General features: G+C 38.8%; 1 protein-coding gene across 2 annotated transcripts in view; it reads left to right on the top strand.

The window, feature by feature from the left end:
* The first annotated feature begins 481 nt into the window (after nucleotides 1-481).
* The window catches only part of LOC113046992 (RNA binding protein fox-1 homolog 1), a 271,768-nt gene continuing 244,648 nt past the window's right edge, over nucleotides 482-27,601 (top strand). The window contains exon 1 of one of the 2 annotated variants that reach the window (XM_026208192.1): nucleotides 482-805. In XM_026208192.1, the coding sequence (XP_026063977.1) occupies nucleotides 761-805 (45 nt within the window). In that variant the 5' untranslated portion in view covers nucleotides 482-760. Of the gene's footprint in view, nucleotides 972-27,601 lie in introns of both variants that reach the window. The other variant, XM_026208196.1, reaches the window with a different exon arrangement.

The raw sequence follows: 27,601 nt of genomic DNA, 5'->3' as shown, positions 1-27,601 counted from the left end.
CTTCAATGAGAACTATATTATAAATAAAATAATTTTTCATCTTTTATATATATATTTCTGATTATTTATTATTTTCTTAAAATTTTTATTTAAATTGGTAAATAAATATAATCACTCTCACAGTTGTGGCAAATAAGCCTATCCCTCTGACAGATGTATAATATGAATGCTAATTTGTAGCTTTTTTTATGTAAATGCTTATTATTGTTACAGCCTCTGCTGTCATCTCAGAGGGTGGTGGTCATGTTTGACAGGCATATGACCTCTTTAACTAGTTTTGAATTGACTGATGGCGTTGCAACAATACTAGGTCTATATTACATGACATATTATAAATAAAGTGTGGATCTTATTAAAGATGAACAGAATGCATTAGTATACTGTAAAAGAAACGGGTGACTACAGGACAGAACTTTCAGAACCGAATGCATAGCTCAACATTTGCCACTTAACTAGATCGACTTGTGGTGCAGAAAAGCTGTAGGATTTTGTGCATCACTTTCGAGTTGTTTACACTAAACCCCTGAGCCAAAGTCAGGCTCAATGGTGTGAACTTGAGAAGGTTCACAAGGATGACTGTGGCACAGGCGCGTGGAGTGACAGATGCAGTCATTTACATGGCACCACGTGGATACGGTCCACTGACTACCACTCGCGCGCTCTCCGTTGCCCGTTCTTGCCTCTCTCCGCGCGCAATCGGTTTACCTCCACTGAGAAAACAGGAGGCACTTTTCCTTTGCGTTTTCGCTGCCCGACCACAATGAAATCTTGGCAGCTAATTGCAGTCGTGGGAGATGCCCTTCAGGTAAGACACATGAGCGGTGGGGAGAAAGGAAAAATGAGCGCGTTGGTTAGAGGAGGAATTTGAACGCGAAATCGTGGGATGCTTTCAGTGCGCCGCCGTTAAATCTTCAGCCGACACGTTTTTCTTCTCTTTCGACTCTCGCTTGAGCCTTATTGCAACATCAAAGGTTAGTGGTGACATCTCAACAGCTTGGCTTGTATTCTTGCATCTTGATGCACGCCTGAGGTTTGTGGCGTTGAGGGGCATTTCTCAGGGACTTGAGAGAGACAGGTGCTTTGTGCATGGCATGTGGGTTTGGGGACAGGCATGCTCCGAGATCTCCCGAGTCAAGGAATGGTCCATATCTCATGCTCTCTCTTTAATGGTCGATGCCAGTGCACTGATGCCATTTCTAAAGGACTTTGCGAGCGACATGAACCAGATCTTAACGATACCAAAGTTATGCTTGCACCAGTTTACCCGCTTGAGATCAATAGGATTGAAATGTTACAGCGTTATTTCCAATGACTTCGCTGGTCCACCTGCAACTGGAAAGTTCAGGTTATCATATAGTGCATCTTCTTACACTGAGATCAATAAAAGCATCTGATGCATCTGTGTCAGAATGGAAGGAAAGAGGTTGTGCATTGCAAACGTACCTGTAATATGAAATAGGGTTACAAAGAAGATGACAAAATAACAACACCTTTCAGGATGTCACTTGGAGATGGACTGATGACTGCTTTCTCACTATCTTATGCTGTGGGAATAGAGTAGTCTTTTGTGGACGTGGGAGAAGTCGCTTAGTCACAAACTGACTGTTTTGAGCACCGAACTTGTAGACATTTCATACTGAGACTAAAAAGCTTTAGAAATGTACCTTTCATATACAATGTCCAGTAGTACAGCATGTTAGTGTAGTAGGCATGTGTGGACCTTTTGTAGTGTGTTCTGTTGGTTTCAAATTTGGAATTATTATTATTATTATTTTTTATAGTTCTTTGACTGGTAAAGACTCATATTGTGTGTATTATTTTTTTCTTTAGATTATCATTATAGTTATGATGACAGGTGTGATTCACACAGGTATTTATAGACAGACTGACCCTGGGTTCTGTTTTACGAGAGCGATTGTAACCTCCAGTTTAATCAAGCTCTGGTTTATTTGAAGCATCCTGCAGAAGAGGTCTTAACCTTTCCTAGGTTAACAGCAGAGACACTTGTAATACTTCGCTCGAGTGGTTTAGCCTGACAATTTCCACCGTCACCCATGCATGGTCAGAGAGCTGTCACATTTAAAACCTTTTAAACATACTATTAGATGGGGTTTTGTCTTCAAAATTGTGCATGATCTTGCACCATGTCTGAGTTGTACAGTGTCCGCAGAATGCAGTAGAAAGCTACTCTTGATCTGTGTTTATGATCTGGATTTGCTTAAAACAGCCACTTCTGACTGTTAAAATAAAGTTATGTTGTATATACAATAGTTAAAATGTCTTGAATAACCTTAAACGACCTTTTTTTATTATTTTTGCTCAGTACACAGCAGTTCATCATGACAGAGGGGCATTTTGTGTTTAACTAAACACTAATAGTCTAATAAGGTAATTAAGAATCTGCTATTTTCGTTTTGTTAGCCATATAGGCACAAGAGCACATGAACCTACAATTTTGACTCGTAATTATAATGTTTAATGGCCAGCTGCAATAAAGGAGTGCTCCCTGCACCCTGCTTAGTATATGGCAAAAGACCAATTTTCATTCTGGAGTCAATGGTTAAAATCATGGTTTCCCACAGAGGAATATTGTGCAGAAAAAAACAACAGCTGAGCCCATAGATGGTCCTACACAATGCCGATGGGTTTTTTTTTTAACAACAAATGGAGACTGAATCACTATGGCAATGACACAGTGCCAACAAATGGAAGAAAATGTGCCAAGATCCATGGCACAACAATATGTCAAAACGCTCTTTATGGTTCCTCCATGCCTCAGATGATTTATGGTGTTATTTTCCACACCAAATGAATTTGGCACTAATAGATGAACTTTTAAACGCTTTTCTGAGGAATTCTGAAGCTATAACACTCTGAACGAGTGTAAAAAAAAATTTTTTTTGATTGGCAGCACTCATTTTGTATTTTTTTCAATTTATTTTCTGCATTTATATGCAATGAAGCAATAACTGTATGCACACATCATAACATAGGGACAACGTTTGTGACAGTCTGGTGAAGGAATTTGGTCAGGATCAAATGATCCATTTCCTTCAAATATAGTCTATTTTGACTTGTAATGTCAGATGGTTTTCAGGCAGTTACTTAAAGGAAGGACATTACAGAGCAGTGCAAATTATAAAGCGTGATTAAATGCTGTCAGTCAAATTCTCAACTGACCAGTCAGTGCGCTTGGCTCTTGTTGACCAGACAGTATTGAAATAATGATAAAGCTCCTAACTACTGTGAAGGAAACTCTATGGTTTTGTCTCGTCCAGCTTTCTGAACTGCTTCCTTTACCTGCCAGTTTTTCTTCAGAATTCCAAATCCAATTTGTCTTTTACTTTTTTTTTTTTCGCCTCACACTAGGCTGTGATATCATAATGAAGTATTAATTTTTAAGTTAAAAAGCTCCTGAAGAACCTAGAGCAATGTTTTAAGTGGCAAATGCTTTGTTTGGTGGTGTTATGAATGTTTTTTTTTTCCCCATTTGTTGCAGAATAAAACCTTGAAGTTGTTCTTTCCAAATTGTAATCTGTTTATTGTGACTTTTATTAAATAATTTGTGGTTTGTGTAAAGTCACATTTCAGTAGCATGATTCTGTAACTGGCTTGCCCGTTTAATTTATTCAAACAATTCGGTACCAGTCATTTGAGCTTGTAGGCTGTTTCACAATGCTGCATTTTATACGGGCCGTGGAGAAATATGGACGATTTTATGAAAAAATTGCATGTTATGAGGAGAAAAGACATGGGTTCATTCTGCAAAGGGGAAAGCTCATACATGAAAGACAATTAATTGACCTTTTAATATTGATACTTTTGTCACATTTCTATTCTCTATGCTCACATTAATTTCCAGGGAGAAAATAACAGATAAGTTTTACATTGACCGTGATGGTTATCATTGACTTGTGCACAATACTGTTTAACCTTCTCTATTCAAGCGTAAAGCTTTTTAAAGCAGTCTGTTCCAGAATGCAGTCTAGACAGCATTCGTCGAACCTGGTCTTTTTTAGCAGTGGATGATGGAGATTTAAAAGCACAGGCATGTGATGAATCTCATTAATTTGATGTACCAACCAAGAAGCCGAGTGCTGGGCGATAAGCAAGTGATTTATTGTGTAATCCCAGAGGGCGAACTGTAACTGCAGTTTCAAGAAGAAAGTATCCATGTTGGTTGTTTGTTGTCCTGGGTTATTAAGGGTTTCCAGTGCAATCGATACTGCTGCTTGTAGATGGTCTGTGAATGAAGAAGACTAGCAGAATAGCCGGTTAATAGCCTCAGGGAGAGAGATGCTGATTGGCCAGGAGTAGAAACCAGTTTATTGGAATGTAATGGAGTATGCTGGCACTCATGGCAATGGATTTCAGGATAATCTGTTTTTAATCCTGACTCTGTTTGCATTGATAAACACGCGTTCGTAAATCTTAATTGGCCGTGGATTGTAGCGCTCAAAACCATTAGCGTTCAGCACCTGCATCATCCGCTTAAGACAGAACCCCCAGCACATAGTATCTCAGCTGTGGATCTCATGCTGGCACAGTTATTTGTGTTGACATTTTTAATGTAATTGAAATTACGTTCACGGTGGGCAGAGCAATGCTGCATCTCTATATGCTAAAACAGTAGGAGAGGATAAAGGGATGAAGATGTGGTGACACCTTTCAAAGGTGCTTGTTTTAATCAGTGTTAAGGGATATCATAGATGGCCAAACAAAACAGTCATTTAATTAGACCTAAGTGGAATTTGCCCAGTGTTGTGCAAGATTATATCTCCCCTGCAGAATCCTATCCCCTTTGGACCATTTGTATTGCCGGTTTAGAAAAATGTATCACATTATCATGGTCTCTTCTTCTAGATAATTAAAATAGCCTTTCTGGTTATCATTTGTTAGCAATGGTGGCTACATATACAGAATAAATAGCAGCAATTTAATGTTTGCAGGTTAATTGGTTATTATATACTGTACCACGTTAGTTGTGTTGCATATTAATCTGGTTTTTGAGAAATCGTAGTAACTAATAATAATAAACTATAACTGAAAATCTTTACATTGTTCTTATAGTAACTGAAATGTTTGAACATTTTACACTTTTTACTTGTATTTCAATATCAATTTAGTTATGTAATACCATTAAAGGATGTTGTGGTTTACATGTAAGGTACATTAAGTCGCTTGTAAAAATTAACCATGTTTTTTTTTTTTAGTAAAAGTGTTACAAATACCATGGTTAAACTATGGTTAGTGTAGAAAGACCTTGGTTTTTGTGGTTACCAGGGTTTCACTATTTAACCAAGGTTTTATTTTTTATTTTTTTTGGTTTAATTTGTGTTAAAACCTTGCATAATTTTCGTAAGGGGTGCTAATGCATAGTTAACTAACATGCTAATTGGGTATCTGTATGTTATGCTAGCATACAAACTAAAACAACACACAGAAACTAAAAGCCATAACTGTTCAAACAATATATTTTATAATGTTATTTTTATATAAAAAATATAACTTTTAGCTTATATTCTGCTTGTATAGCAGGTTAATTGACTAGTGGTATGCTGAGCTAGTAGGCTAGCTGGCGAACTTGTGAGCTAAAAAAAAATGAGAAATGTTTTATTATAGCTAATGTGACATTTCGCAAGATATTAATTGTCAAATTGTATATGTAGTTAACATACCTGATTGTTTGTATTGTCACTAAATGTAACCTAAATTACACTGTATCACATACTGTAGCTCTATATCTAACATTGTATTTAGAAGTATATCTAACTTTACCCACATTCATACATACAGTGCTCATGTAAAGCAATAAATACTATATAGTAAATCTCAACCACTTCTTTGTTTTGTTGCAAAATGTAAACAACATTATCACCCAGCTCTAATCTGCTAAATGCGACTGTAAAGCAATATAATTATTACCATCAGGATTTACTGTAAAGCTGTTCTTAAACAATATGTATTTGGAAAAGAGCTATACAAATAAAACCGACTTGAATTGACTTGAGGCAAGGTGATTCTGTTGTATTTCCAGGCACCAGATGGAGTTCCCAATAAATATTTTTTCTAGAGATGTTCCGATACCCTTTTTCTCTTCCCGATACCGATTCCGATACCTGGGCTCAGGGTATCGGCCGATACCGAGTACTGATCCGATACCTGGGTGTATATCTGTATATACAGCTGTATATACTACTAGCCCTGTGTAAATTGCTAGAATTTTTTTATGGTGTGCTTCAGACAGATCCCTCAATAAAACATGAACAAATACATGGTGAACTACTGTATTTATTACAGTATTTTTATTATCTAACATGAATTTGACAGTATTATTTATTTTCTTATGCAAAAAAGAACTTCAAATGCAGCCAAAAATCTAACACCGCAAACTAAAAAAGGTATTTAAGTTTTACAATATAACTGTATAAAAAAACTGCAACAAATAAGTCTAGGAATATAAAAAAAGATCTATTAATCAGATAATCTCTAACAAGTAAAAAACAAGTAAAAAACAAGCAACCATCTAGGCATAATTATTATTATTATAGAGATGTATTATTATTACTGTAGGCTACAACAGTAGCTTTATATATTGTCAATTTACTCATGTAAACCAAACATTTATTTTAATGGGCTGCCATGAAGATCTTTGAGTGTCTGTGTTTATGATATGACAGTATTCTCAAATGAAACGGTAAATTCTCATGAAGTGACGGTTTATGCGTTCGTGTCCTCATGACACACAGCAGAGACTACAAAACAGCGAGCTCTCGCGCATCTGTGCCAGTCACCCACAGAGATGTAGATTTTGCGGGAGTAATATTTAAATAGTATTTTGCAGTTTAATATTCACAGACACTAGTATATATTCGGCTACTGTCTGGAGCCCTGCGTTTTGACTTACACGGAAGCGACTGAACGCAGTTGCCGGTACTGAATATACTCGAGAGTCTGTAACTACCGGTACTACAGAGACATACTGCTAACCACTGATCTATAATATAGTAGCGGCTTCACTGTCTTTTGGCAGTTTAGAATGTGATGAGTGATCCAGTCATATATAGATAAGGGCTGCTAACGCGTTTTCATTTCTTCTTCGCTGCTCTAAACAGGGGTTGCTTGTGGCAACACAGCACAACTTCCTGTGTTTTCAATGCATTTTGAGCAGCGAAGAAGAACCGTGCAGCGGTTAGGCAAAGCTTGCGGTCATAACTAGGTCTTTTTTAAGAAAATGGTATCGGATCGGTATATGGGTTCATGTACTCGCCGATGCCGATGCCAGAATTTGTTGTGGTATCGGAGATATTTCCGATACTAGTATCGGAATCGGAACAACTCTAATTTTTTCAGCCCTAAGATCCTGTGGTGGGATGACCAAATCTTGCCTGACTCCAGAATGAGTCATTGAGAAATACTTTCATCACTGGTAATATTAGTAAATATGTTTGACGTGTTACAATGTACAGATTAGAGATGTGGCTTTACAGGTCAATAGCTCGAGAGCAGTTAAGTGAAGAAAAACATGCCGCCGCAATGACCTTCACTCTCTGTGTACGTGACATTCGCTGATGGGCATTAGCCGCACGCTTAACATCTTTAATTTGTGGTTGTTTTGTATATGATTTAATTGGCTCCGCGCATCTGTCTAGACTTTTGTATTTGAAGCGTTACTAGTCACGTCAGTCTTCATGGACATCAAGAGCTCATAGCTGAATGTTGGCCGTTTTGTCCTTATGTGCTCTGAGGCTGGGGCCTGCTGGTGATGATAACAGTGATAATTCAAAGTGATTTCGCACAGCATGGTTTTGTCAGACCAGTCACCAACACCCTGTGGCACGGCTACACGCTCATGTGTCTTAAATACGCCAGAGGCTTTACCGTGGTGTGGTACACCAAGCCTTACTCATAGGTCAGATGAGTCATTGTTTTACTTTTACTTTTTCGTTTATACTGCAATGCAATCTGAAGGCTTTTTTGGGAAGCACGATAATGGATTGAGGCTACTCTACTTCTTATTTTAGATGTGAGGCCAATCGCATGAGGGGCTTTTGAGCTTTGTATTCAGTGGAAGTACAGTGCAATACGTCAGGCTAACTCTGGGCATAGTGCTGAGGCATGCTTTTTTACAGTTTTTTACATAATTAGTTCAGACTCCACTTATTCAACACAGAGGACTGCTCAAATTGTGAAACCACCCTGAGCCGTAGTGAAAAATCTCTGAACTCTAGAATCAGCACTCCCTCGGTTCTCATCTACCTGGAAATGTGTTTTTTTCTCTCTTTTTATTATTTCCTTATTTCCACCCTCTCTACTTTTTAAATGCTGACTTTTCACATGCAGTGTGCCAATTATTTCATGCTGTCTACACAGCCTCGCGTTCTCCCCTTATCGTGAATGAAAGAATAGTCTTCAGCCGGTTATCAAAATGCTAATGCGCTTGAAAGGAAACATTAGTCCTCCCCAGCAAAATGTTATTAAATATTGTCTATTTAATCTTGTAAAAGTGCCGCTATCTCTTCAGGATTTCCAGATGTTTGCTCTTTGCCCGTACCGTCCGTCTTCATTCCGATGCAAGGGGTGTTGGCTGGAGATGCCGGAGTGAAAATTGCCTGTTGTCCTCAATTGTTTTAAGTGAAAGCTCTAAAACAGAAAAAACCTTATGCTGAGCAGTTATTCTGAATATGAGGGAAAACCAGTTCAGGGGTTCAGTTCGGTTCAGAACTGGAGGGGGGGGGGGGGGGGGGGCAATAAGTAAAGTTTATTTTGTAATATGTGGTCAGTGTAAAGCTGCATTTCCCGAGTGCAAAACGAATACAAACACTCCATCTGCCTGTCAACAGTATTGCTATGACAGCCTGAATATATAGTTCGCCTGTGAAGGCAAATCACGCTTCTCCCTCCATTTGCTGAGGTATAAATGGTCATAAACCACTGATGTGCCTTTGTTCGTTGTGTCAAAACAGAGATGAAAATGTTCCTGCCCATTAAAAGTGCATCGAACAACTGCTTTCGCATATTCTCTTAATGACATTAGTTTCTCATCAGCATGCACTGTACAATAAGTCATTCGAAATCACATTTCCCCTTGGAGTTGGGATTTGGCGCCGTACCAAATGAGGGATTGGGCCCGTGCTGGTAAACGGTGTTAAGATTCTGTCCTGACCTTTGATTAAACCTCTCCTGCGGGCTCTGCCTATGTTGCTGTCAGACAGACGTTTGCAGGATTCTCAGGATTATGAGGTATAATGCAGATGGCGTTCCTTAAGACAACATACATTTTCTGTTTAAAAAGCAACAGCGAGGCTGGAATCGCTTGGCATTTTTGCCGCTGTGATTGACATTGGGGTGAGAGACGTGTCTTGAAGGGTTGAGGCTGTTTTTGCGAGTTGTGATTGGCTCATCAAAGAGCCTCACGGGTGTTTGTATGTCTGCGAATGCTTTGAGGACCGGATGTTGGCGTTATCCGTCACATTGGAGCTTTTCAGCTGGTACTTGGAGATCACAGATGATATCAGGTGGATATTAACTCTAATGTGCTCAGCCATTTCTCCATGAAGCCTTACATTTCAGGTCCCACTAGACATCATCCCATCTGTTGAAATTGTGCTGTGTGGATTATTATCCAGCAGTTTGACATGAATCAGGTTTTCCTCTAGTGCTCCTGGTCACATGTCCCGAGTTATTTTTATCATGCTTTTTTTCACAATATTTTCTCCTCAATTTTTTTTTTTTTTTTTTTTTGGTGACTGAAGCACAACGTGCTCCTCCAACCCCTGTGTGGACAGCTGGTAAACCCTTTGAGATGAGATTCTTTTTCATCAGAGGTTTTGTGATCTATTCTAAATCTGCTTCTTTGCCTTATTTCTCATCCACGTTGAGCCGCGCAGGTCGCTCCCGAATCTCTTTGGGTTTGGCGTGCATGGTGAGGTTTTGATGTTTATTTTGCCATGGGCGACGGGAGCCTGTGCCAGAACAGAATTGGCAGTGTATCAGCCAGAATGAATGTTATGCAACCTGTGACAACTCAGAGGACTGTGTTGGTGTGAAATATCAATATGCACAATACAACAGCACATAAAACGCCACATGGCAGTGTAAACAGAAACAAACTGTGTCAGGGAGATAGTGTAGATAATCCCGACATCTATGGATGAAAATGGGATTCGCAAAGAGATGCAACACTAGAACTCTCAGTTGTGATGCAGGCTGTTCCTTTGGCATCGACGTGGCTGTATTTCAGGTTTTATGGTATATATATTGCACTTGTCATCATTTTATGCTGCCTGGTCTTCTCTGTGAGGGGGAAAAATGTTCAGAAAAGCCATTGATGTGGATTATAATTTTAATGCCCCACAGATTTCATTTGTTTATTTTATTAAGTTAATGAATATCATAGCAAGGGATTTCTAATCCTCACGGCGACTGTTCCTGCCTTTTTCGCAGAGAATTTCTGATGAACCTTTTTATCTCTAATACACAGCACGTGGGGCTTCATAACAGCCCGCCGAGACACCGGCACTCATTTTCTCTCAGGTGAGCTTTTAATTGCATCTTCCTTACTCGGTGACATCTTTCCCATCATGGTGGGCTGCTCTCCTATGCGACTAGGCTCGCACTTACTCAATAAGTGGAACGGTGGCAGCTGTCATTGCATGCCTTATTATTACTGAAAAGGACTTTCTAGTCCTTAAAGATCCACAGACTATCGGCCTTGCTTCGATTTAGCGAACATCGCAGCTGCCAGACATCCATTACATCCTTACAGCCATTTTGGCAGACCGTTGGCCCCCGCGTAGGGAATCCAGTTCCAGTGGAGGAAAACAGCTCTTAATTGCCCTCCGTAAACTGCCTGGCTGCTGGAAAACAAAAATCAATTTTTTGCTCCAGGATGATTTTGGGGTGTAATGGCAAGCATCTGACAGCCAACTTTTGGCTATCTGTATGAAAGGTCACTGTCGACGGACTCTTGTCACGTTGATGCGTCGTGGGGGACTAGGCTATATGTACTCTAATCTGGGAACACCCCGCTGGGAGGAGCTCTGCTACTGTATCGCTTCCTCCGGTCGCAGCTCAATGTGCATTCACAGAGTTCCTAAATTGAGATTAATAATGTCATCCATGGCTGGAGTTTACGGACAGCGATTTCCGCCCCTCCTCTCCCCAGCTTCAAAGTCCAGCAGACTCCCATTTGAAGAGATATATAGAATGGGCACAGGGAATATTAATATTCTTTACAGACCACACGCATAGACAAGCATCATCAATTTTCCAGACTTGTTTGTATACATTGACTCTTTGACATTCAAACCAGAGGTATCCTCCCCCACCAGCACGGAATGAGCGGACAGCATGTGTGCGAGAGAGTGCGTGGGCAAAGTGTCATGGCTGCGCAGTGCCAAGAACAGCTCTCCACATTGTTAACTGTGTTCTGTCTGCAGACGTCTGCCTGGCTGTGGAGCTCATGAAGCTTAGGACACTGTCGTGAAGGACGAGCACTTTCCATGATGCACAAAGCCACTTTTCCTTTCATGTCTTTTCTTCATTCATTGTAAAGCAGGGATGTGCAGTAAAATAACTGTTTTCTGTTTAAGTATATTATAAATGCCATTCATTCCTGTGATGGCAAAGCAGTCATTACTCAAGTATTCAGCGTGATATGATCTTTCAGAAATCATTCTAACATTTATTATGGTTCCACTTTATATTAGGTGGCCTTAACTTATGTACTTACACCAGAAAATAATTACAATGAACTTAGTGTTCATATTGCATTGCAAGTTTAAGTGATGGGTCTGCCAAGTCAAATGTACATCATAAATGTAAGTACAGAAATTAATTACAGATGTAATTAAATACAGGTATTTTTTTAAAAATACAAGTACAATGTAAAAACATGTATGTACACAGTAAGTGCATTGTATTAAATTAATTGATTTAAATGGAAAGAAGTACTTTAGTGGTTAAGGCCACCTAATATAAAGTGGGACCATTATTATTATTATCAATGTTGAGAACAGTCGTGCTGCTTTTATGATATCCATCCATCCATCCATCCATCTCAAATAGCAGAACTGCATTTCACTGTTTGCGTGCTTCTTAAATTTTTTTTATTTTATTTTTTTCCACATCAACTCATTTAAAATATCAACACAATTCTCACAGGCTTTCATAGTCACGTTCATTAACGTGGCATTTAACCGTGAAAGTCAAATCACCTTCATAGACTGAAAAGTCCTTGAAAGTCTTGGAACATTTGAAACAATGAAATCTTGAGATTGGTAGAGAATAAAAGCTTTCCTCAACACCGCATCAGTGACTTGTCTTATTTCATCTGTGCCTCATTCTCTCCCACTATTTCATTTGTTTCACTTCCATGGACTTTTGAAATAACATTGCCAATTTGTGGAGCACGGTTTTTCCGGATAATTATAATCCAAATTAGCCGCCGCATAATGTGTCAGTGTTTTCCTGAAATTTGGTGGCTATGCTTAAATCTAGTTTGCAGTGGTTAAATATAAAAAATTCCAAGCATTAATGAATATTTTAAGCTTCTCTGCTCTGGTGACTTATTTCATTGTTTCATTAAGTAATTCGGCACACTTTTGGAAGAGTAAGCCAATAGTGATCAGAAGCACGCTTGTACGTTGCTGGTATGTTTTCATTCAAACTTGTATGCATTCAATTAAATCCCAACTCTCTGTATGTGACGACTGCAAGGTTTTAAAAGGAAACGGTTTGCTGCCGATTGGCTTGCTGATGGCGATAGCAGCAGTGGTGTATCAGTTGACTAATTGGAGAGGCTGTCCTCGCAGTGTTCTCTGCAGAGCCTGTTGTTTTGCTCATTTGGTGTGACAAATAGCAAGCCTGTGGAGGATGCAAGGCCTGGGTGCTGTTCTGACCTATGACATCTCATTTGTTTCTGATAAATGGCCATTTTCTGGAGGTGCATGGTTCACTTGAGAGGCAATTGCCAGGTATGAGTCGCCTTCTTCAGTGACATCAGAAAAAGCCATGGCCTTCCAAGACTTGGCCAGAAATGGTTGCTTTACTGGTTGCTCTTGCAACACAATGTCGGGCAGCTTCTGGTGTAATAAATAGATGCGATCATTATGGCAGCTGTTTTTATATTCTTTGTGAGCATTTACAAAAAAACATGTGAAATGTGTATTTAGATTGGTTTCTGCATGTGTTTCACCATCATTAGCTTGCAGGCAGTGTTTTTCAACCTTTTTTGTCTTCTGTTCATTGCCATCATGCCAGAAGTGTGAAGGTTTTTGTTCAGGAAGTTTGTAAAGTGATTGTGTTCCATGAAAGAGGCCCAATATATTTTCTTACAAAGGAACTGAAGGAAATGATGACGTTAGTCGTCATTATCTATTTTTATCTACTGACAACTCTGCTATTTTTAGTTCTAATTTGTGTTTTGTAGGTTTAACAAAGCAAAATCTGAAATTCTGTCATCATTTACTCACACTCATATTGTTCCACACCTGTATGGCTTTCACAAAAGAAGAACATTTGGATAATATACTGGTCAAAGTTTTTCATGGTTACAATAATTGTATACTGAAGTATTCAGCAGCACCATAAAATTATTGCAAAAGTATATATATATATTACATTCAATACTTTCGAAAAATGTGACAGTTTATGTGTGTATTTAAAGTAAACATTTAAGTCATTACACTTAGGTGAGAAGAAACTAAGGCAGTATATGAAAAAAAAAAAATTCAGTTCTGAAATTAATTAAAGTGTTCATCGCATGGATTTTTTGTTTTATTATTTTAATATGTTCATTGTGGTTTACTAATAATGTTTATAAAGTTTATTTTGCAAAAAAAAAAAAAAAAAAAACATATGTGGCAAAAGGATTTTTTCAACCCTAATTCTGAACCTCTTTCTGAACTGTCCTGTGTTTAAGGGGCGTGTCCTTTAAGGCTTGTCAGGAATCAGCCACTGTTATGATTGGCTTACATCATTGCATCGGAAACAGTATCAGTGCCCCCTCCTATTGCATGTTTTGAGTGTTTTCCAGTCATTTACAGACAAAGCGTTATGAAATAATTTACTTATGTGATGCAGCTGCAGTCAGATCTAGTACTATTTTATATTTCAACCAGTGTTTCTCTAAAAACTCTCTGTGACACTGTGCCTCATTTACAAAACAAAATACTCTGATCAGTCCTCTGACACGATCCGGAGTGCCATTAAAAATAAAATATCCACTTGTTCTTTATGCTGGGATCTGCAAAGACACGGACGATCTGTTTAAACCAAATGTGTCTAAACGAACGTTCTTTTACTCCATTTGTCCAGCTGACGACAGACTCAAGTGTGTGCGGACTGTGTCAGAAAGCGATCGCGCATCTGTGTCGCGCACCGGTAGGCGGGGCCTATGTCAGTGTGTCACTCTGTAGGCAGTGTGTATGCAAACGACTATGCCCAGTTGACATCACCTTGTCCCATAGGATCTAAAATGAGCTGTTTTCTGAGGGTTATCAAAGGATATCAAAAGATCAAGGGAAATTTGGTTTCTCCTTTCATGATCCCTTTCATTCTGATTAATTAATTCACAAATTGAACTGATCAGGGACTGGATTCATTTAAAAGAAGAAGAAGAAGAAGAAGTTGAGAATGTTCCTTAATGGAATTGTTGAAAAGAAAAAGAAAAAATATATATTTTCAAGACCTTTTTTTGGTCATTAATCTTAAAAGAAGATATTTACATAAACATTTTTTTTGGGGAATACAAAACATATTTGTAAGTTAGAAAATAAGAAACTGGCAAGAAGAATTTAATTCTTAAGAGTATTTTATGAATCTGGCCCCAGTCTCTCAAACTTACCTGAAATGGTTATCAGCTAATTTGAGGATAAAATCAGTTTGTATATTACATTTCTTGAATTAAAAAAAATATATATTTTGGAGACTTGAAAGCTCCAGTAACTTTTATTGCAATGGAAAAATCAACCTGCACATTAATTCAGAATATATTCTCATACTTAGAACCAACATGAAAGTAGATGTGCGTAAATAAAGGCAGAATTTTGCAGATATTTTATTCCTTGTAATACCCCTAGGATACACAGACCAGTGGTTTAAGACATAGTAAACAGTTGTCTTTTGCGCGACTATTGTGTCCTCCGACTTGCGAATGTCTCATGGTACAGAGCAGGCGAATGACTCCAGGGTCACGAATGAAGAAGACACCGGTATTAAACCTTACACTTGCCTCTTTAAACCTGCCAGGGGCAGCGCTTGCTGTTTATGTAAATGTTTTCCTCATAAAAAGGAGGCCATCCGTTGTCTGCCGTCTGGGGCTGAGCATGTATGTGTGGAGATAAGGATGCTTCGGGTGGACTCGTCTGAGCCAGAGAGAGAGGGAGAGAGAAACTGCTCATTGGAAGATAAACAGGGCTAATTAGAATATGCATTTGTTCAGTAATTCTGTCCATAATTGAGATATTTTAATCTTTGAACACGCCAGCTATTTAGAAAAGTCAGCCGTGGCTTCCCGCGTCAATCTGAAACATACTGTGTAAACGCGGCTTTTCAGACACGCTGGCAAAGTACCAAAAGGACAAGGAAAACACTTCTTTTGGATCAGCACCCCTCTCCACTAACAACACAACTACACAGTGTTTGCAGCAAATCATTTAGACACAAGAACCCTTTGTCGAAAAAGTGGAGGCAATCCATTTTTTGATGGGTCTTGTTCCCTTTATGTTTAGATATGATTGCATGGCAATAAATTTGAACAGGCCGTGGTTTAACAGGGATACAGCAGCTCCCTGGTGTAATCACCCCCCTAATCTACAGAACAATCTCCAGCGTGGCTCTATAAGTCGATAGCACTTCAGGTAGGGGAACAGGAAGTCTCCTGCCGCTCCGCTGAGAGATAAAGGCACCGATAGGAGACATGCGGTACTGTGCAGCCATTGTGTTAGATCAAGATGTGCCTCCTGAACTGATGGGTGCTGTGAATTCTGATTCCACCTCTCTGCCGTCTCAGGACGAGATATGTAGATGGCCTATAGAGAGACGCCGGTGACTAAATGAATATGAAAATGAGCTCAGGGAATGGATTGTTATTCAGCTGTCTCTCAAATATCTGGTGGTGGATGGGGCTGTAGCTGGCCATGTTTTTAAATCGTGAGAATAAAGGTGAAAATGACTTTGTGTGTGCATGTATACATGATTCGAAGCCATTTGTTATGTACTTTTGCCTCTTTTAATATTTATGTATTTATGTATTCTAGATACACTTTTATGGTGAATTTCTGGAAACAGCTTACAAAATAAAACATCTTCAGATATATTTTTATGTGGAGAGCAACTATGAAAATGTAATATTTTATTTGTAAAAAAAAAAAAAAAAAAAAAAATATATATATATATATATTGTGGTTTGCAGAAAAAATACAGCGACATTTTAGATATTAGGTGACACTTAAATAATACAATAAATATCAACTAAACAACAAATTTAACAAAACACCATAGCATGCAAAACTTGTAATGAAAATAAGACACGTATTATCAAATGTCATTTCACTTTTTTCCCTATAAATGAATTAGAAATTCTAATATATGTCTAATACATGTATACATATACATTCAGAAATCAAAGTGCTGTTTTTCTGTAAATTCTGACATCAAAAGAATGTAATGTAATTATGAAGGGATTCTTAATATGAATAGGAACATCAGGGGAGAAAATCTTAAAAATAATTGGTGTCTCAGTCCTAAGTTTAGAACTCCAAAATTTTAGATCTAAAACTATTTCATAAAGCATTTCAGTGCTAAAACTAGCTCCTAAATCTGTGAAAGGTTAGAGGTAGTGAAAAGGACTCCTATGTTTTAAGACCAAACCACAAACTGTCCTAAAATGGCTGTTGCCAGCAGTCTGCCTCGGAACGTAAACATTTTAGAAATATTTGACGATAAAGGTACCACCTTTGGTTTTGAAGGTTATCCCACAACCCTCTACCTTCGGAGGCAGCATTCTAAGGCAGGAAGGTATCAAGGCACGTTTGAATCCAAATTACTTCCTCTCTCCAGAGGTATCTTCATCTGATCAAATTTTTAAGGCAGCATAGATTTATCCTTTACTGCCTTCTATATCCCACAATCCTGTGCGTTCCATTCAATTATGGTTAAGCAGAAAAAAAAATTTATTTGACGTAACCTTAATCTCTAGTGTGAAGTCTTCGACTCGCTGTCACCCCTGTCAAAATAATGGCATCCTTTGGAATTCTTCAGCATTTAAGAATTGCTGGGTTTTTCCGGTAATGGGTGGCGCTCATGGTCAAATGGCAATTTCATTGGCTGGCACTCACCTTTTATCATCCCTGTTTTGATTTCAGCAAATCAGTTCGAGCAAATGCACAGAACCTGATTAATAGGCTATTCATGAATCCAGCAGCTCATCCTTAGTGCATTTCATAGTTCTTATCATTAGAATTTGTACCATTATTATCTTATCAGAATTTTTGTTAGTTATTTCCCAATTTTTCTTTTTTTTTTTACAGAAACACTGAATGACCAAAAAATCACCACCACCAGTAGTGTTAAAATGTTTAATATGTTTTCACACGTGGTTATCAAGTTTTATCAGTCTGGCGAGTAAACAAAAAAATTTACTAGCCAAATGACGATTCAATTCCCAATGTGTCCATAGAGGGTTGTCCCAACTCCAAATTTTCCTTTGATTATGTCCTAGTTTTTATCAACCAATTGGGCAAGAAGTAACAGCTGTGCTTGTGTCCAGTTTGGTTTTCTTTCCCGTTTGCATGTTTTACTATCAGCCATGATTATTCCACTCTGTTTATTAAAAGGATGTTTATATGCATATTCACTAATCATGAGAAGCATACTTGTAAGAGGTTGGCATTTAGCTGAACACATTCTTGTTTCATTAGTGACACTTAACCTGCATTTTAAAATCTTTATTTAAATGTGGCATTTTTAAACCTTTATCTTTACTCTAAAATATTTATATGAATAAACAAACTGGACCTTGTTTGTAAAACAAGCATCTTCGAAATGCAGGGAACAAACACAAACACTTGCACAACTCCGTTGATGCTCTGTAAAAATAAACTCCATCCACTGGTCCCTTAATGCTGTTTCTCTTTTGGTAATCTGTGCAGGGTTGTCTTGCCCTGGCAACCAAAAACACACTCCTTTTGTGACATTTCGCGACGCTCTCGCTCCGATCAGTGAAGTCTGTTGTGCTCTCAGTGCTCTGCTATACGGGAGCGCGCGCTCTTCCGGCAGACGCGCCCTTAGCACCCATATAAGGAAATTCTGCTCCATCTAACGTCACACAGAGCCATACTCGAAAAAAACTTTACGAAACTTTGACAAACCGGAAGTTTTTTTTTTCTCTCTATTCCTTAGTAAAAGTTTGTCTAAGCAACTTTGTGAATAGGTTTTAAGAGAAAACTCTTTGTTAAAAACTTTTAGGAGAACTCTTAGTGGTAAGAGAAAATGTTTTGTGAATACGGCCCTGGAATGTAACATGAAGTCTGTTTTTAGATATTGTTTCATACCCAGCATGTACAGTTTAAAGGGTACATAACATACACAGTTTTACCTAATCTTATGTTAATCTTGAGTACCTATAGAGTAGTACTGCATCCTTCATATATCCAAGAAGTCTTTAATTGTATCATATTTATAAAAAAAATATATAGCTTTCCAAATTTTTCTGGAAAAAGCCGAGCTCCTGGAGGCGTGCCGTGGGCGGAGCTATAATACTGATTTTTTTTTTTTGTGTTGTTTCCATTAACATATATTCACTTATCTGATGCAGTTGTACTTACATGAATGGAGTCTTTTATCACAGGGACTACTCCATGTTTTAATAGCGAACGATGTGCAAATCCAGCGTCGACTTGGGCCTTGTTTATAAAACATTCGTGACTCAAAATGACCAGAACACACAAAGGCACTTGATACACTTAGTTGCTGCCCCAGAAAAACAAACTGCATCCTCTGTTCATGTAAAGCTGGGTTTTTGGAGAAGCTGAAGACAGTAAACTTTCCCTCACATCCAAAAATGCACTTATTTGGAGGCATTCTCGAACAAATCCTACCCAGCGCTCGCTCTCCTCTGGTCAATGTGTGCGTGGGTGCGCTTTTCCGGGAGAAATGCTCATATAAGGACCTATGTTCTTGTCTGCGTCATTAGATCGAAATAAACCCATCCGAAACTTGTACCAACCCGTAAGTAAGATTTTCGGCACAGAAATTCTCAATCATTCTTCTAAATTATTTTAAATAATTATAAAACTTTGGCCACGTTTTAGCATGAAAATCCATGTCTTTAACACCGTGAACAACTCTGAATACACAAAACACCATTGTACCCTCCCTTTAACATGTCTTTCTCCCTGAAGGAGACATTAGAGAATGGCTCCCTCCTTTCCATTTGCTCTCCTTAAAGCAATACGTGTTAGGCATCAGTATTCGGTTTTTGGCATGTACAGCTTGCTCTCGTGAGCTGGCGTAATAGAGGGGGTTTGTGGCACCGCTAAGCACGCTGGATGTGGCAGTTTTCATAAATAAGCTGTATGCTGTTTAAAGAGCAGCTCTAGGTTGCTTTGCCTCTCATTACCGCTCACGTTTTAAATGGGATTTAGGATGAAATTCTGTCTGCTTAACCCCAACGAAATTACGAACACTTTACTAGAAAGACGTCAGGGAGATAAAACGGTCCTTGGGAAATGGCAAGCAATTAAAAGTATATTAGCTGTTCAAGGCCAAAAATAATTAAAGCTCTCAGACCATTGTGTTTTAGAAAATAGCTGCAGGCAGCAATCATAAGAGGTGCGCGCTGAGTCAAAAGTCACCGCATACATGAAATGTTCAGCCGCGGCCTGGCTACAGTACAGCCAAAAATAAGCAGCCATCAAAGCTTCCCTTTTGATTTGGTGCTTCTCATTTTCTGCGTAATGCCATTTTTTTTCCACTGTGCTTCACGCAAGCGTATCACATTACAGCATTTAGAAATGAGATTGGATCTGCGTATTTAATCACACCAATGCAATTAGTTGGTAGGAACAGAACGAACGGAACTGGAACGAGTCACCCCCCCCACCCCCCACCCCCACCCCACATTGCTGGATATATGGGTTCGGGTGTGTAAAGACCCCCAGACAACATCGTATTGCAGGCAGCAGGACTTCCATCCAAAGGACAAAAACTTATATTGTAGTGAATTTAAAGGATCTTTCCTTGGTTTTGCGCAGTCCAATAAACATGACCTCAGAGATGAAGGTCTGATCGCAGGGATGTGCTGCAGTGCGCCGGTTTAAACTCACATACATACGTTCACGCGGTGGCATTGTGTCAGCTGGTAACTGTGGTCCATCACGCTTCTAGACAAATCTCTGCGGGCTCGATGTGCTCAAAGGCAGTTCTTTCCACTTTAACAGGATTTGCACAGATGAGACGAGTGCTCACCAAGCACCACAGAAACATTATATGCCCCCTCCGGGATACCGGATAGATGCAACTTTTATCTGTTTTCTAATCATATCCTCGTTGTTGTTTATTTGTCATTGCCGTGTAGTGTTATTGATGGGGGTTAACATTACATTAAAAAATAGATTTTATAGCTCTTAAAGATACTGGCATGGAGATTCACCTCGATGTCACAATTAAAAAAGATTTGATGTGCAGTTGTCTAAGGAAATATGCAGCGGCTGATTGATAAAAGTGAGAAGCTTCTGATGATTAGCAAAATACTGAAAATAGTGACGGATGTTTTCTTATGGTTATCTGAGTGTGACAAAAAATATTGGAAATATTGTATGATGATGATGAGGTTGAATCCATCGATTTATGATCTCAAGTCTCAAGTTTGCATTTGATTGTAAGAAAGGGGTGGGGTTTGAGCAAATGATTGGAGAAATCCAGCAAACATTGACAGAGAAGTCATTTCACTTGTTAAAAATTATGAGCCGAAAAAAACTTACTATGTAATGATGTTTTATTAACAAGATTCGGGAGGAGCGTGTCAGATACTTAGCCTAATCAACACAGGTGGACCATAATCAAGTAATCAATCCCATAGTATAAATATCGCTGACTTACCTCTATCCTTTGACGGTTTATCAGCATCCCTCCTCCACCCCATCTCCTCACTTTGAGTTCACTTTATAAATAGTCGAGGAGGGGGGGATACTCTAGGTTCGGGCCATTCCCAAGCTCAGAGCCCTTCCCCGGACAGCACGCCAAATACGCATACCATACCTCAGCCAATTATATGTAAGCGTGAACTCGTGAATAGTTGAATCATTAATGGAAAGGTCAACAACAAGCGTTTAGAGAATTTGGGGGCAATTTTTAGGTCAGTTTGTGTGGCGGCCATCTTTATAATGCCATTACTGTTCGATTTTATTTCAATACTATTTCAGCATAATAGAATGATTTCAGGAGGTTGTGACAATGAAGACTGGAGTAATGAAGCTGAAAATGCAGCTTTGCCATCAAAGAAATTCATTTGAATAAATTATTTAATTTTATTTAATTTTATGATGTCATATTATATTATTATACCTACTATTAAACTTGATTTTGATCTGTGATTTTTTTGATTGTCACATGTGAACCCGTTGGTTCTGATAGACTTGTGCAAAGGCAAAACATATGGAGAACTTTGGATGATTTAAGTCTTTATTTTTTTTTGGCCAGGATACTAAAATTAGATCCTTTCCTGTCCGATTTTATTTCCCTTATTCTCCCTGTAATCATCAAAGTTTCATGCTGGTCGAGTATAAAAGAATTAAGCTTCTTTGGTAACATACTGTTGAGGCCTTTTGCTGAAGCTCGAAGACGATTTGAATATTTGAGTATTTTTCAGTGTTCAGAGGAGGAGAATTGATTTATTAATGAGGTATTATTTGAGCGTTCCTATTTTCAGCAACACGGGCGAGTGTTTAGTATTCAGGCAATCAGGGACATTCTTATGGGCTTGAGGTGCTCCCATCCTCCTCAGTGAAGGATCAGATAATTGAATAGTGCAGAAAATGTAAATATATTTATCTAGAATAGAAAACCTTGAGGAAAATGAGCGCAGTGGTCATCATCACACCATGCTTTTCCCTGCTAACTTTACAGCTGCAGACTTGATTTAAACAACCCCGAATGAAAGGACACAAGTGCACGCTTTTGCCCCAGGGCAGAGCGCTTCACGTGGATGGGATGTCTCGCTTGGCTCGAGAACACTGAAATTACAACGGCTGCAATTTCAACAACCCTGGGTGAAAAAACAATCGTCGCATGTCTATAGCCAAAATACCGAGTGAGAAATCGGAGCGGCTGATAAAAGGAACAATTTGCACTGTCATTTTGAAATCCCAAGGAGGGAAGGCTTTTGTGACAGTGTATAGGCAGTGTGTGAGAATACCAGTCCATCTCTGAGTCTGTCAGCCGCGCTGTCTCCACGGGAGTGTGATGACTATGCTAGGGGAAGGCTAACCTTTGCGAGTTCGGTGCTGTTCTGGAGAGAAGTCAAAGAACTGACACCTTCATGAGGGGGAGGGTGTGTGTCAATGTGCGTGTATGTGTGTGTGTTTTCGAAAGGGGCGTTTTTGCATTTTCTTGAATCTAATAGGTTCAGGCACACTTTGACAGCAAGTTAATTCCAACAAATACATTATTAAACGGAGCTACACCTGGTAAAGTAGGTCGAAGGGGGGAAATAAACAGCAAAATTAAAGCTATAATTTTATATGTACAGTATTGTTCAAAATAATAGCAGTACAATGTGACTAACCAGAATAATCAAGGTTTTTAGTATATTTTTTATTGCTACGTGGCAAACAAGTTACCAGTAGGTTCAGTAGATTGTCAGAAAACAAACAAGACCCAGCATTCATGATATGCACGCTCTTAAGGCTGTGCAATTGGGCAATTAGTTGAAAGGGGTGTGTTCAAAAAATTGCAGTGTCTACCTTTGACTGTACAAACTCAAAACTATTTTGTACAAACATTTTTTTTTTCTGGGATTTAGCAATCCTGTGAATCACTAAACTAATATTTAGTTGTATGACCACAGTTTTTTAAAACTGCTTGACATCTGTGTGGCATGGAGTCAACCAACTTGTGGCACCTCTCAGCTGTTATTCCACTCCATGATTCTTTAACAACATTCCACAATTCATTCACATTTCTTGGTTTTGCTTCAGAAACAGCATTTTTGATATCACCCCACAAGTTCTCAATTGGATTAAGGTCTGGAGATTGGGCTGGCCACTCCATAACATTAATTTTGTTGGTTTGGAACCAAGACTTTGCCCGTTTACTAGTGTGTTTTGGGTCATTGTCTTGTTGAAACAACCATTTCAAGGGCATGTCCTCTTCAGCATAGGGCAACATGACCTCTTCAAGTATTTTAACATATGCAAACTGATCCATGATCCCTGGTATGCGATAAATAGGCCCAACACCATAGTAGGAGAAACATGCCCATATCATGATGCTTGCACCTCCATGCTTCACTGTCTTCACTGTGTACTGTGGCTTGAATTCAGAGTTTGGGGGTCGTCTCACAAACTGCCTGTGGCCCTTGGACCCAAAAAGAACAATTTTACTCTCATCAGTCCACAAAATGTTCCTCCATTTCTCTTTAGGCCAGTTGATGTGTTCTTTGGCAAATTGTAACCTCTTCTGCACATGCCTTTTTTTTAACAGAGGGACTTTGCGGGGGATTCTTGAAAATAGATTAGCTTCACACAGACGTCTTCTAACTGTCACAGTACTTACAGGTAACTCCAGACTGTCTTTGATCATCCTGGAGGTGATCATTGGCTGAGCCTTTGCCATTCTGGTTATTCTTCTATCCATTTTGATGGTTGTCTTCCGTTTTCTTCCACGTCTCTCTGGTTTTGCTCTCCATTTTAAGGCATTGGAGATCATTTTAGCTGAACAGCCTATCATTTTTTGCACCTCTTTATAGGTTTTCCCCTCTCTAATCAACTTTTTAATCAAAGTACGCTGTTCTTCTGAACAATGTCTTGAACGACCCATTTTCCTCAGCTTTCAAATGCATGTTCAACAAGTGTTGGCTTCATCCTTAAATAGGGGCCACCTGATTCACACCTGTTTCTTCACAAAATTGATGACCTCAGTGATTGAATGCCACACTGCTATTTTTTTGAACACACCCCTTTCAACTAATTCAACTAATTGCCCAATTGCACAGCCTTAAGAGCGTGCATATCATGAATGCTGGGTCTCATTTGTTTTCTGAGAATCTACTGAACCTACTGGTAACTTGTTTGCCACGTAGCAATAAAAAAATATACGAAAAACCTTGATTATTCTGGTTAGTCACATTGTACTGCTATTATTTTGAACAATACTGTACTTATAAAACAACGAGGATGACAATGCACTTTAAAAAAATAAAGATGCCAAAAGGGGGTTTTGCTGTGATGCCATAAAAAAGAACCATTTTGTGTGTGTGTGTGTGTGTGTGTGTGTGCGTGCGTGCGTGTGTGTGTGTGTTTGTGTGTGTGTGTGTGTGTGTGTGTGTGTGCGTGCGTGTGTGCGTGTTTGTGTATGTGTGTGTGAAGAACATTTTTCCTCTATAAAAAACCTTTTGTGCAATGGAAAGTTCTTATCATGTATGTCTATAAAGACTGTGGGTCTCATTAGTCAATAATTGCTCTAAGTCTTTTTTGTTTTGTGCCCAGACAAATTTCTTACCCTGGGTCATTGCTGGATTCATAATGGACTATAATGGGCTAATTTTTTTTTTTTTTTTTTTTTTTTTTGCATTTTGCCGTCTTCAAATAATTCCAAGTTTGCTGTTCTTGTTACCATACCAAGTGAAACACAATACACAGTTTTGATAGATGCCAGTATTATGCAGATTATCCGATTTTTTTGCAGAATTCATCCCAGATTGAGCACCATTATCAACAATTTCAAATTAATCAGATTTATTTTAAAGTATTTTTTTAAATGTATCGTTTTTTGTATTTGTTTTTATAAATATATTTAGACATAATTTAGTCTCCTAAAATGTATTTATTAAGTTAGTTATTGCGTGTATGTTTTTTTTTTTATCTTCTTTGCATACGGGTAACATGTACTGCAGGTAAATGTAATTGTTTGTTCATGTAATTTTTGTTTCTTCTCCTCTTTTGTATTTCTATTTCTTGTTATATCGTCCTATACTGTTATAAAATATATCCCATTACATTATATTTATTCATTTTTATATATTGTATCCTACATAAATTGGTACATATAGCACATATCAATATCATGCTGTGTTGACAACTGCATACAGACTGTGTGCTTAAATACAAGCACATGCGTAGTGAACACAACCCAATGTGTCTACAGTAACTTTCATGAATTAATGAACCTTTTATGTCTTTTTACATGACTGTTTAACCGTGACAGACACAGCTTTCCCAGAAAAGGAGACATTAGCCATCGACAGACCATGTATTAGTGTGACACTGTGGGGTCTTTCAGAGGACCCGGTGTTCGTCATGGTCATTCACTGCTTCTGAGGAAGCCTTTTGTGTGCCAGTGTGGAGAGCTGGGCATCGGCAGACACTGCGCTCTCCATGCCTGCTGCACGACTGTGGGCCGCTTCTTGGTGCCTGGAAACATGGTGCTGGGGTGGGTACCTGAACCGCCGCCAGCTTGGACTCCTCTGCTGGCTCTTCAGACATCTCCACCATCTGCTGGAGGGGATGTACAAATTGGACGTTGGCAGAAACATCAAGCGGGTATCAACCTGACCCAAAGATGCATCCAAAATGACATGCATTTTGCCCTGTGCAGCACCATGGCTTGATATCACCACAATAACAGCAACTTCAGTAATATTTTTCATGTATCACTCTGACTAATCTTCAAACACAAAGCACTGTCTTCATCGCACTGCAAGGTCTAGGCATGCTGAAATGATTTTAAAGCGTTCACTTGACAGCTGATGATATAGGGCAAGGTCTGTGTAAATGTGTTTTAAAAAAGTCTACTTTTGTGGAGAAAAAAAAAAACAGCGTAGAGGTTTGGAATGACATGAATCTGAGTAAATGATGACAGAATGCTATTTTTTGAGTGAACTATTCCGTTACACTGTTGCTATGACAGTTGCTTCCACCTTTTCACGGTTGTTTCATGGCCATTACTTCTTCAGCTTGTCCCGTTTCTGTGACTTTTATTTGTTCTGCCTTGGTTATCTTTTTTTAATCTCCCCTGTCACTTTTATCCCTGTGGAGAAGTGAGCAGGTTTCTAGATAAAGGGAATGCTTCGTTTTTCAGATGAGGAGGGCGAAAAGAACCCCTTAGCATTGTGATGCATATCACAGCTGCGTTCGTGGCGTGATTTGTGTTCAGGTGCACCGTCGTGCACTTATTGCTCGTGGCTCAAAATGCATTATTTAGTTCTTCAAAACTCACGCCGCCTGGCCGCTCGTGTTCAAATTAACATTTAAACCTTCCACAGACTCTATAGCCAGTGGTTGCGTTATAGGGCAGACTTAAAAAAAACAAGGATATTTCAACTAAAACTGAAATTTCTCTTTATTAAATAAGACAACGAGATAAAAATGTGATATTTTGCAGAATGCTCAAGCTGTCCGTGCAGTTAGATTGGATTAGGAGCAGATATTCAGTTTTTTGGTATGGAAAAAGGAGCTTGAACATTCTGTTAAATATCTGCTTTTGTTTTCCATGCAAGGAAAAAGTCATACAGGTATGGAATAATATGAAGGTGAGTAAATGATGACAGAATTTTAATTTATGGGTGAACTATCCCATTTAATGATGCTTTACAGGTTCGCATAAGCAAAATCCGCAAAGGTTTTGAAGTACAGTATGTTATTTTTCAAATTCCTGGGCTATTTTGTAGACTGTGAGAGAATGTTTAGTTCAGATATGTACCAAAATTATTCCCTAAACTGGTTTCCCTGTCTTTTTGACAAAGACTGTTCTGTAAGTCTCGACTATAACATGACATTCTTGAAAACAATAACCGTCCGCTTGCTTCTCATTCGTCCTGTCTTTCTCCCTGATGATCCGCAGTCTGCTTTGTAAATGACTGCAGTGCACTCTGGATTTGAGACTTTAATGTGTCATTTTGATGATAAAGGTGGTTAAACAATAATCAGTTATTTCATTTGAAGCAAAGCCGATGAGCAAACACAGGGCGTTTTCTCATTATGTGATATGAATTGACTGAGAGCTGAGAGGAGGTGTGGAGCAGCCGAGGGTAGTGCTTTCTTTGTTATCACTGCCATCTCCTGGTCCATAGTGATCACTTTTGGGGCTGAGCGCCTCTCCTTTGTCCTTCCAAAGACTGAGCTGAAAGGAGAGAAAAGGGAAAACACTGCAGGAACAGTGGGATTCCAGATGTAGCATAGACAAATGTGCAGTTTGAGCAGTTTGGCTGAATTTTCTGGGTTGCCGAAGAGAATGGCTGCGCTAACATAAAAAGTACCATTTGGAGCCATGATAATATTAGGGCTTTCATGATTATTCTCATTTCGCTGGTTGACATGAAACACTTTTGAAAAATCCACAAGTCCTGCGGTATTTTCAACAGCATTTAGCTAATTAGTTT

The sequence above is a fragment of the Carassius auratus genome, chromosome 28, assembly GCF_003368295.1.
Source record: "Carassius auratus strain Wakin chromosome 28, ASM336829v1, whole genome shotgun sequence".
NCBI classification, from domain to species: Eukaryota; Metazoa; Chordata; class Actinopteri; order Cypriniformes; family Cyprinidae; genus Carassius; species Carassius auratus.
This window is presented reverse-complemented; position numbering and strand designations above follow the sequence as displayed.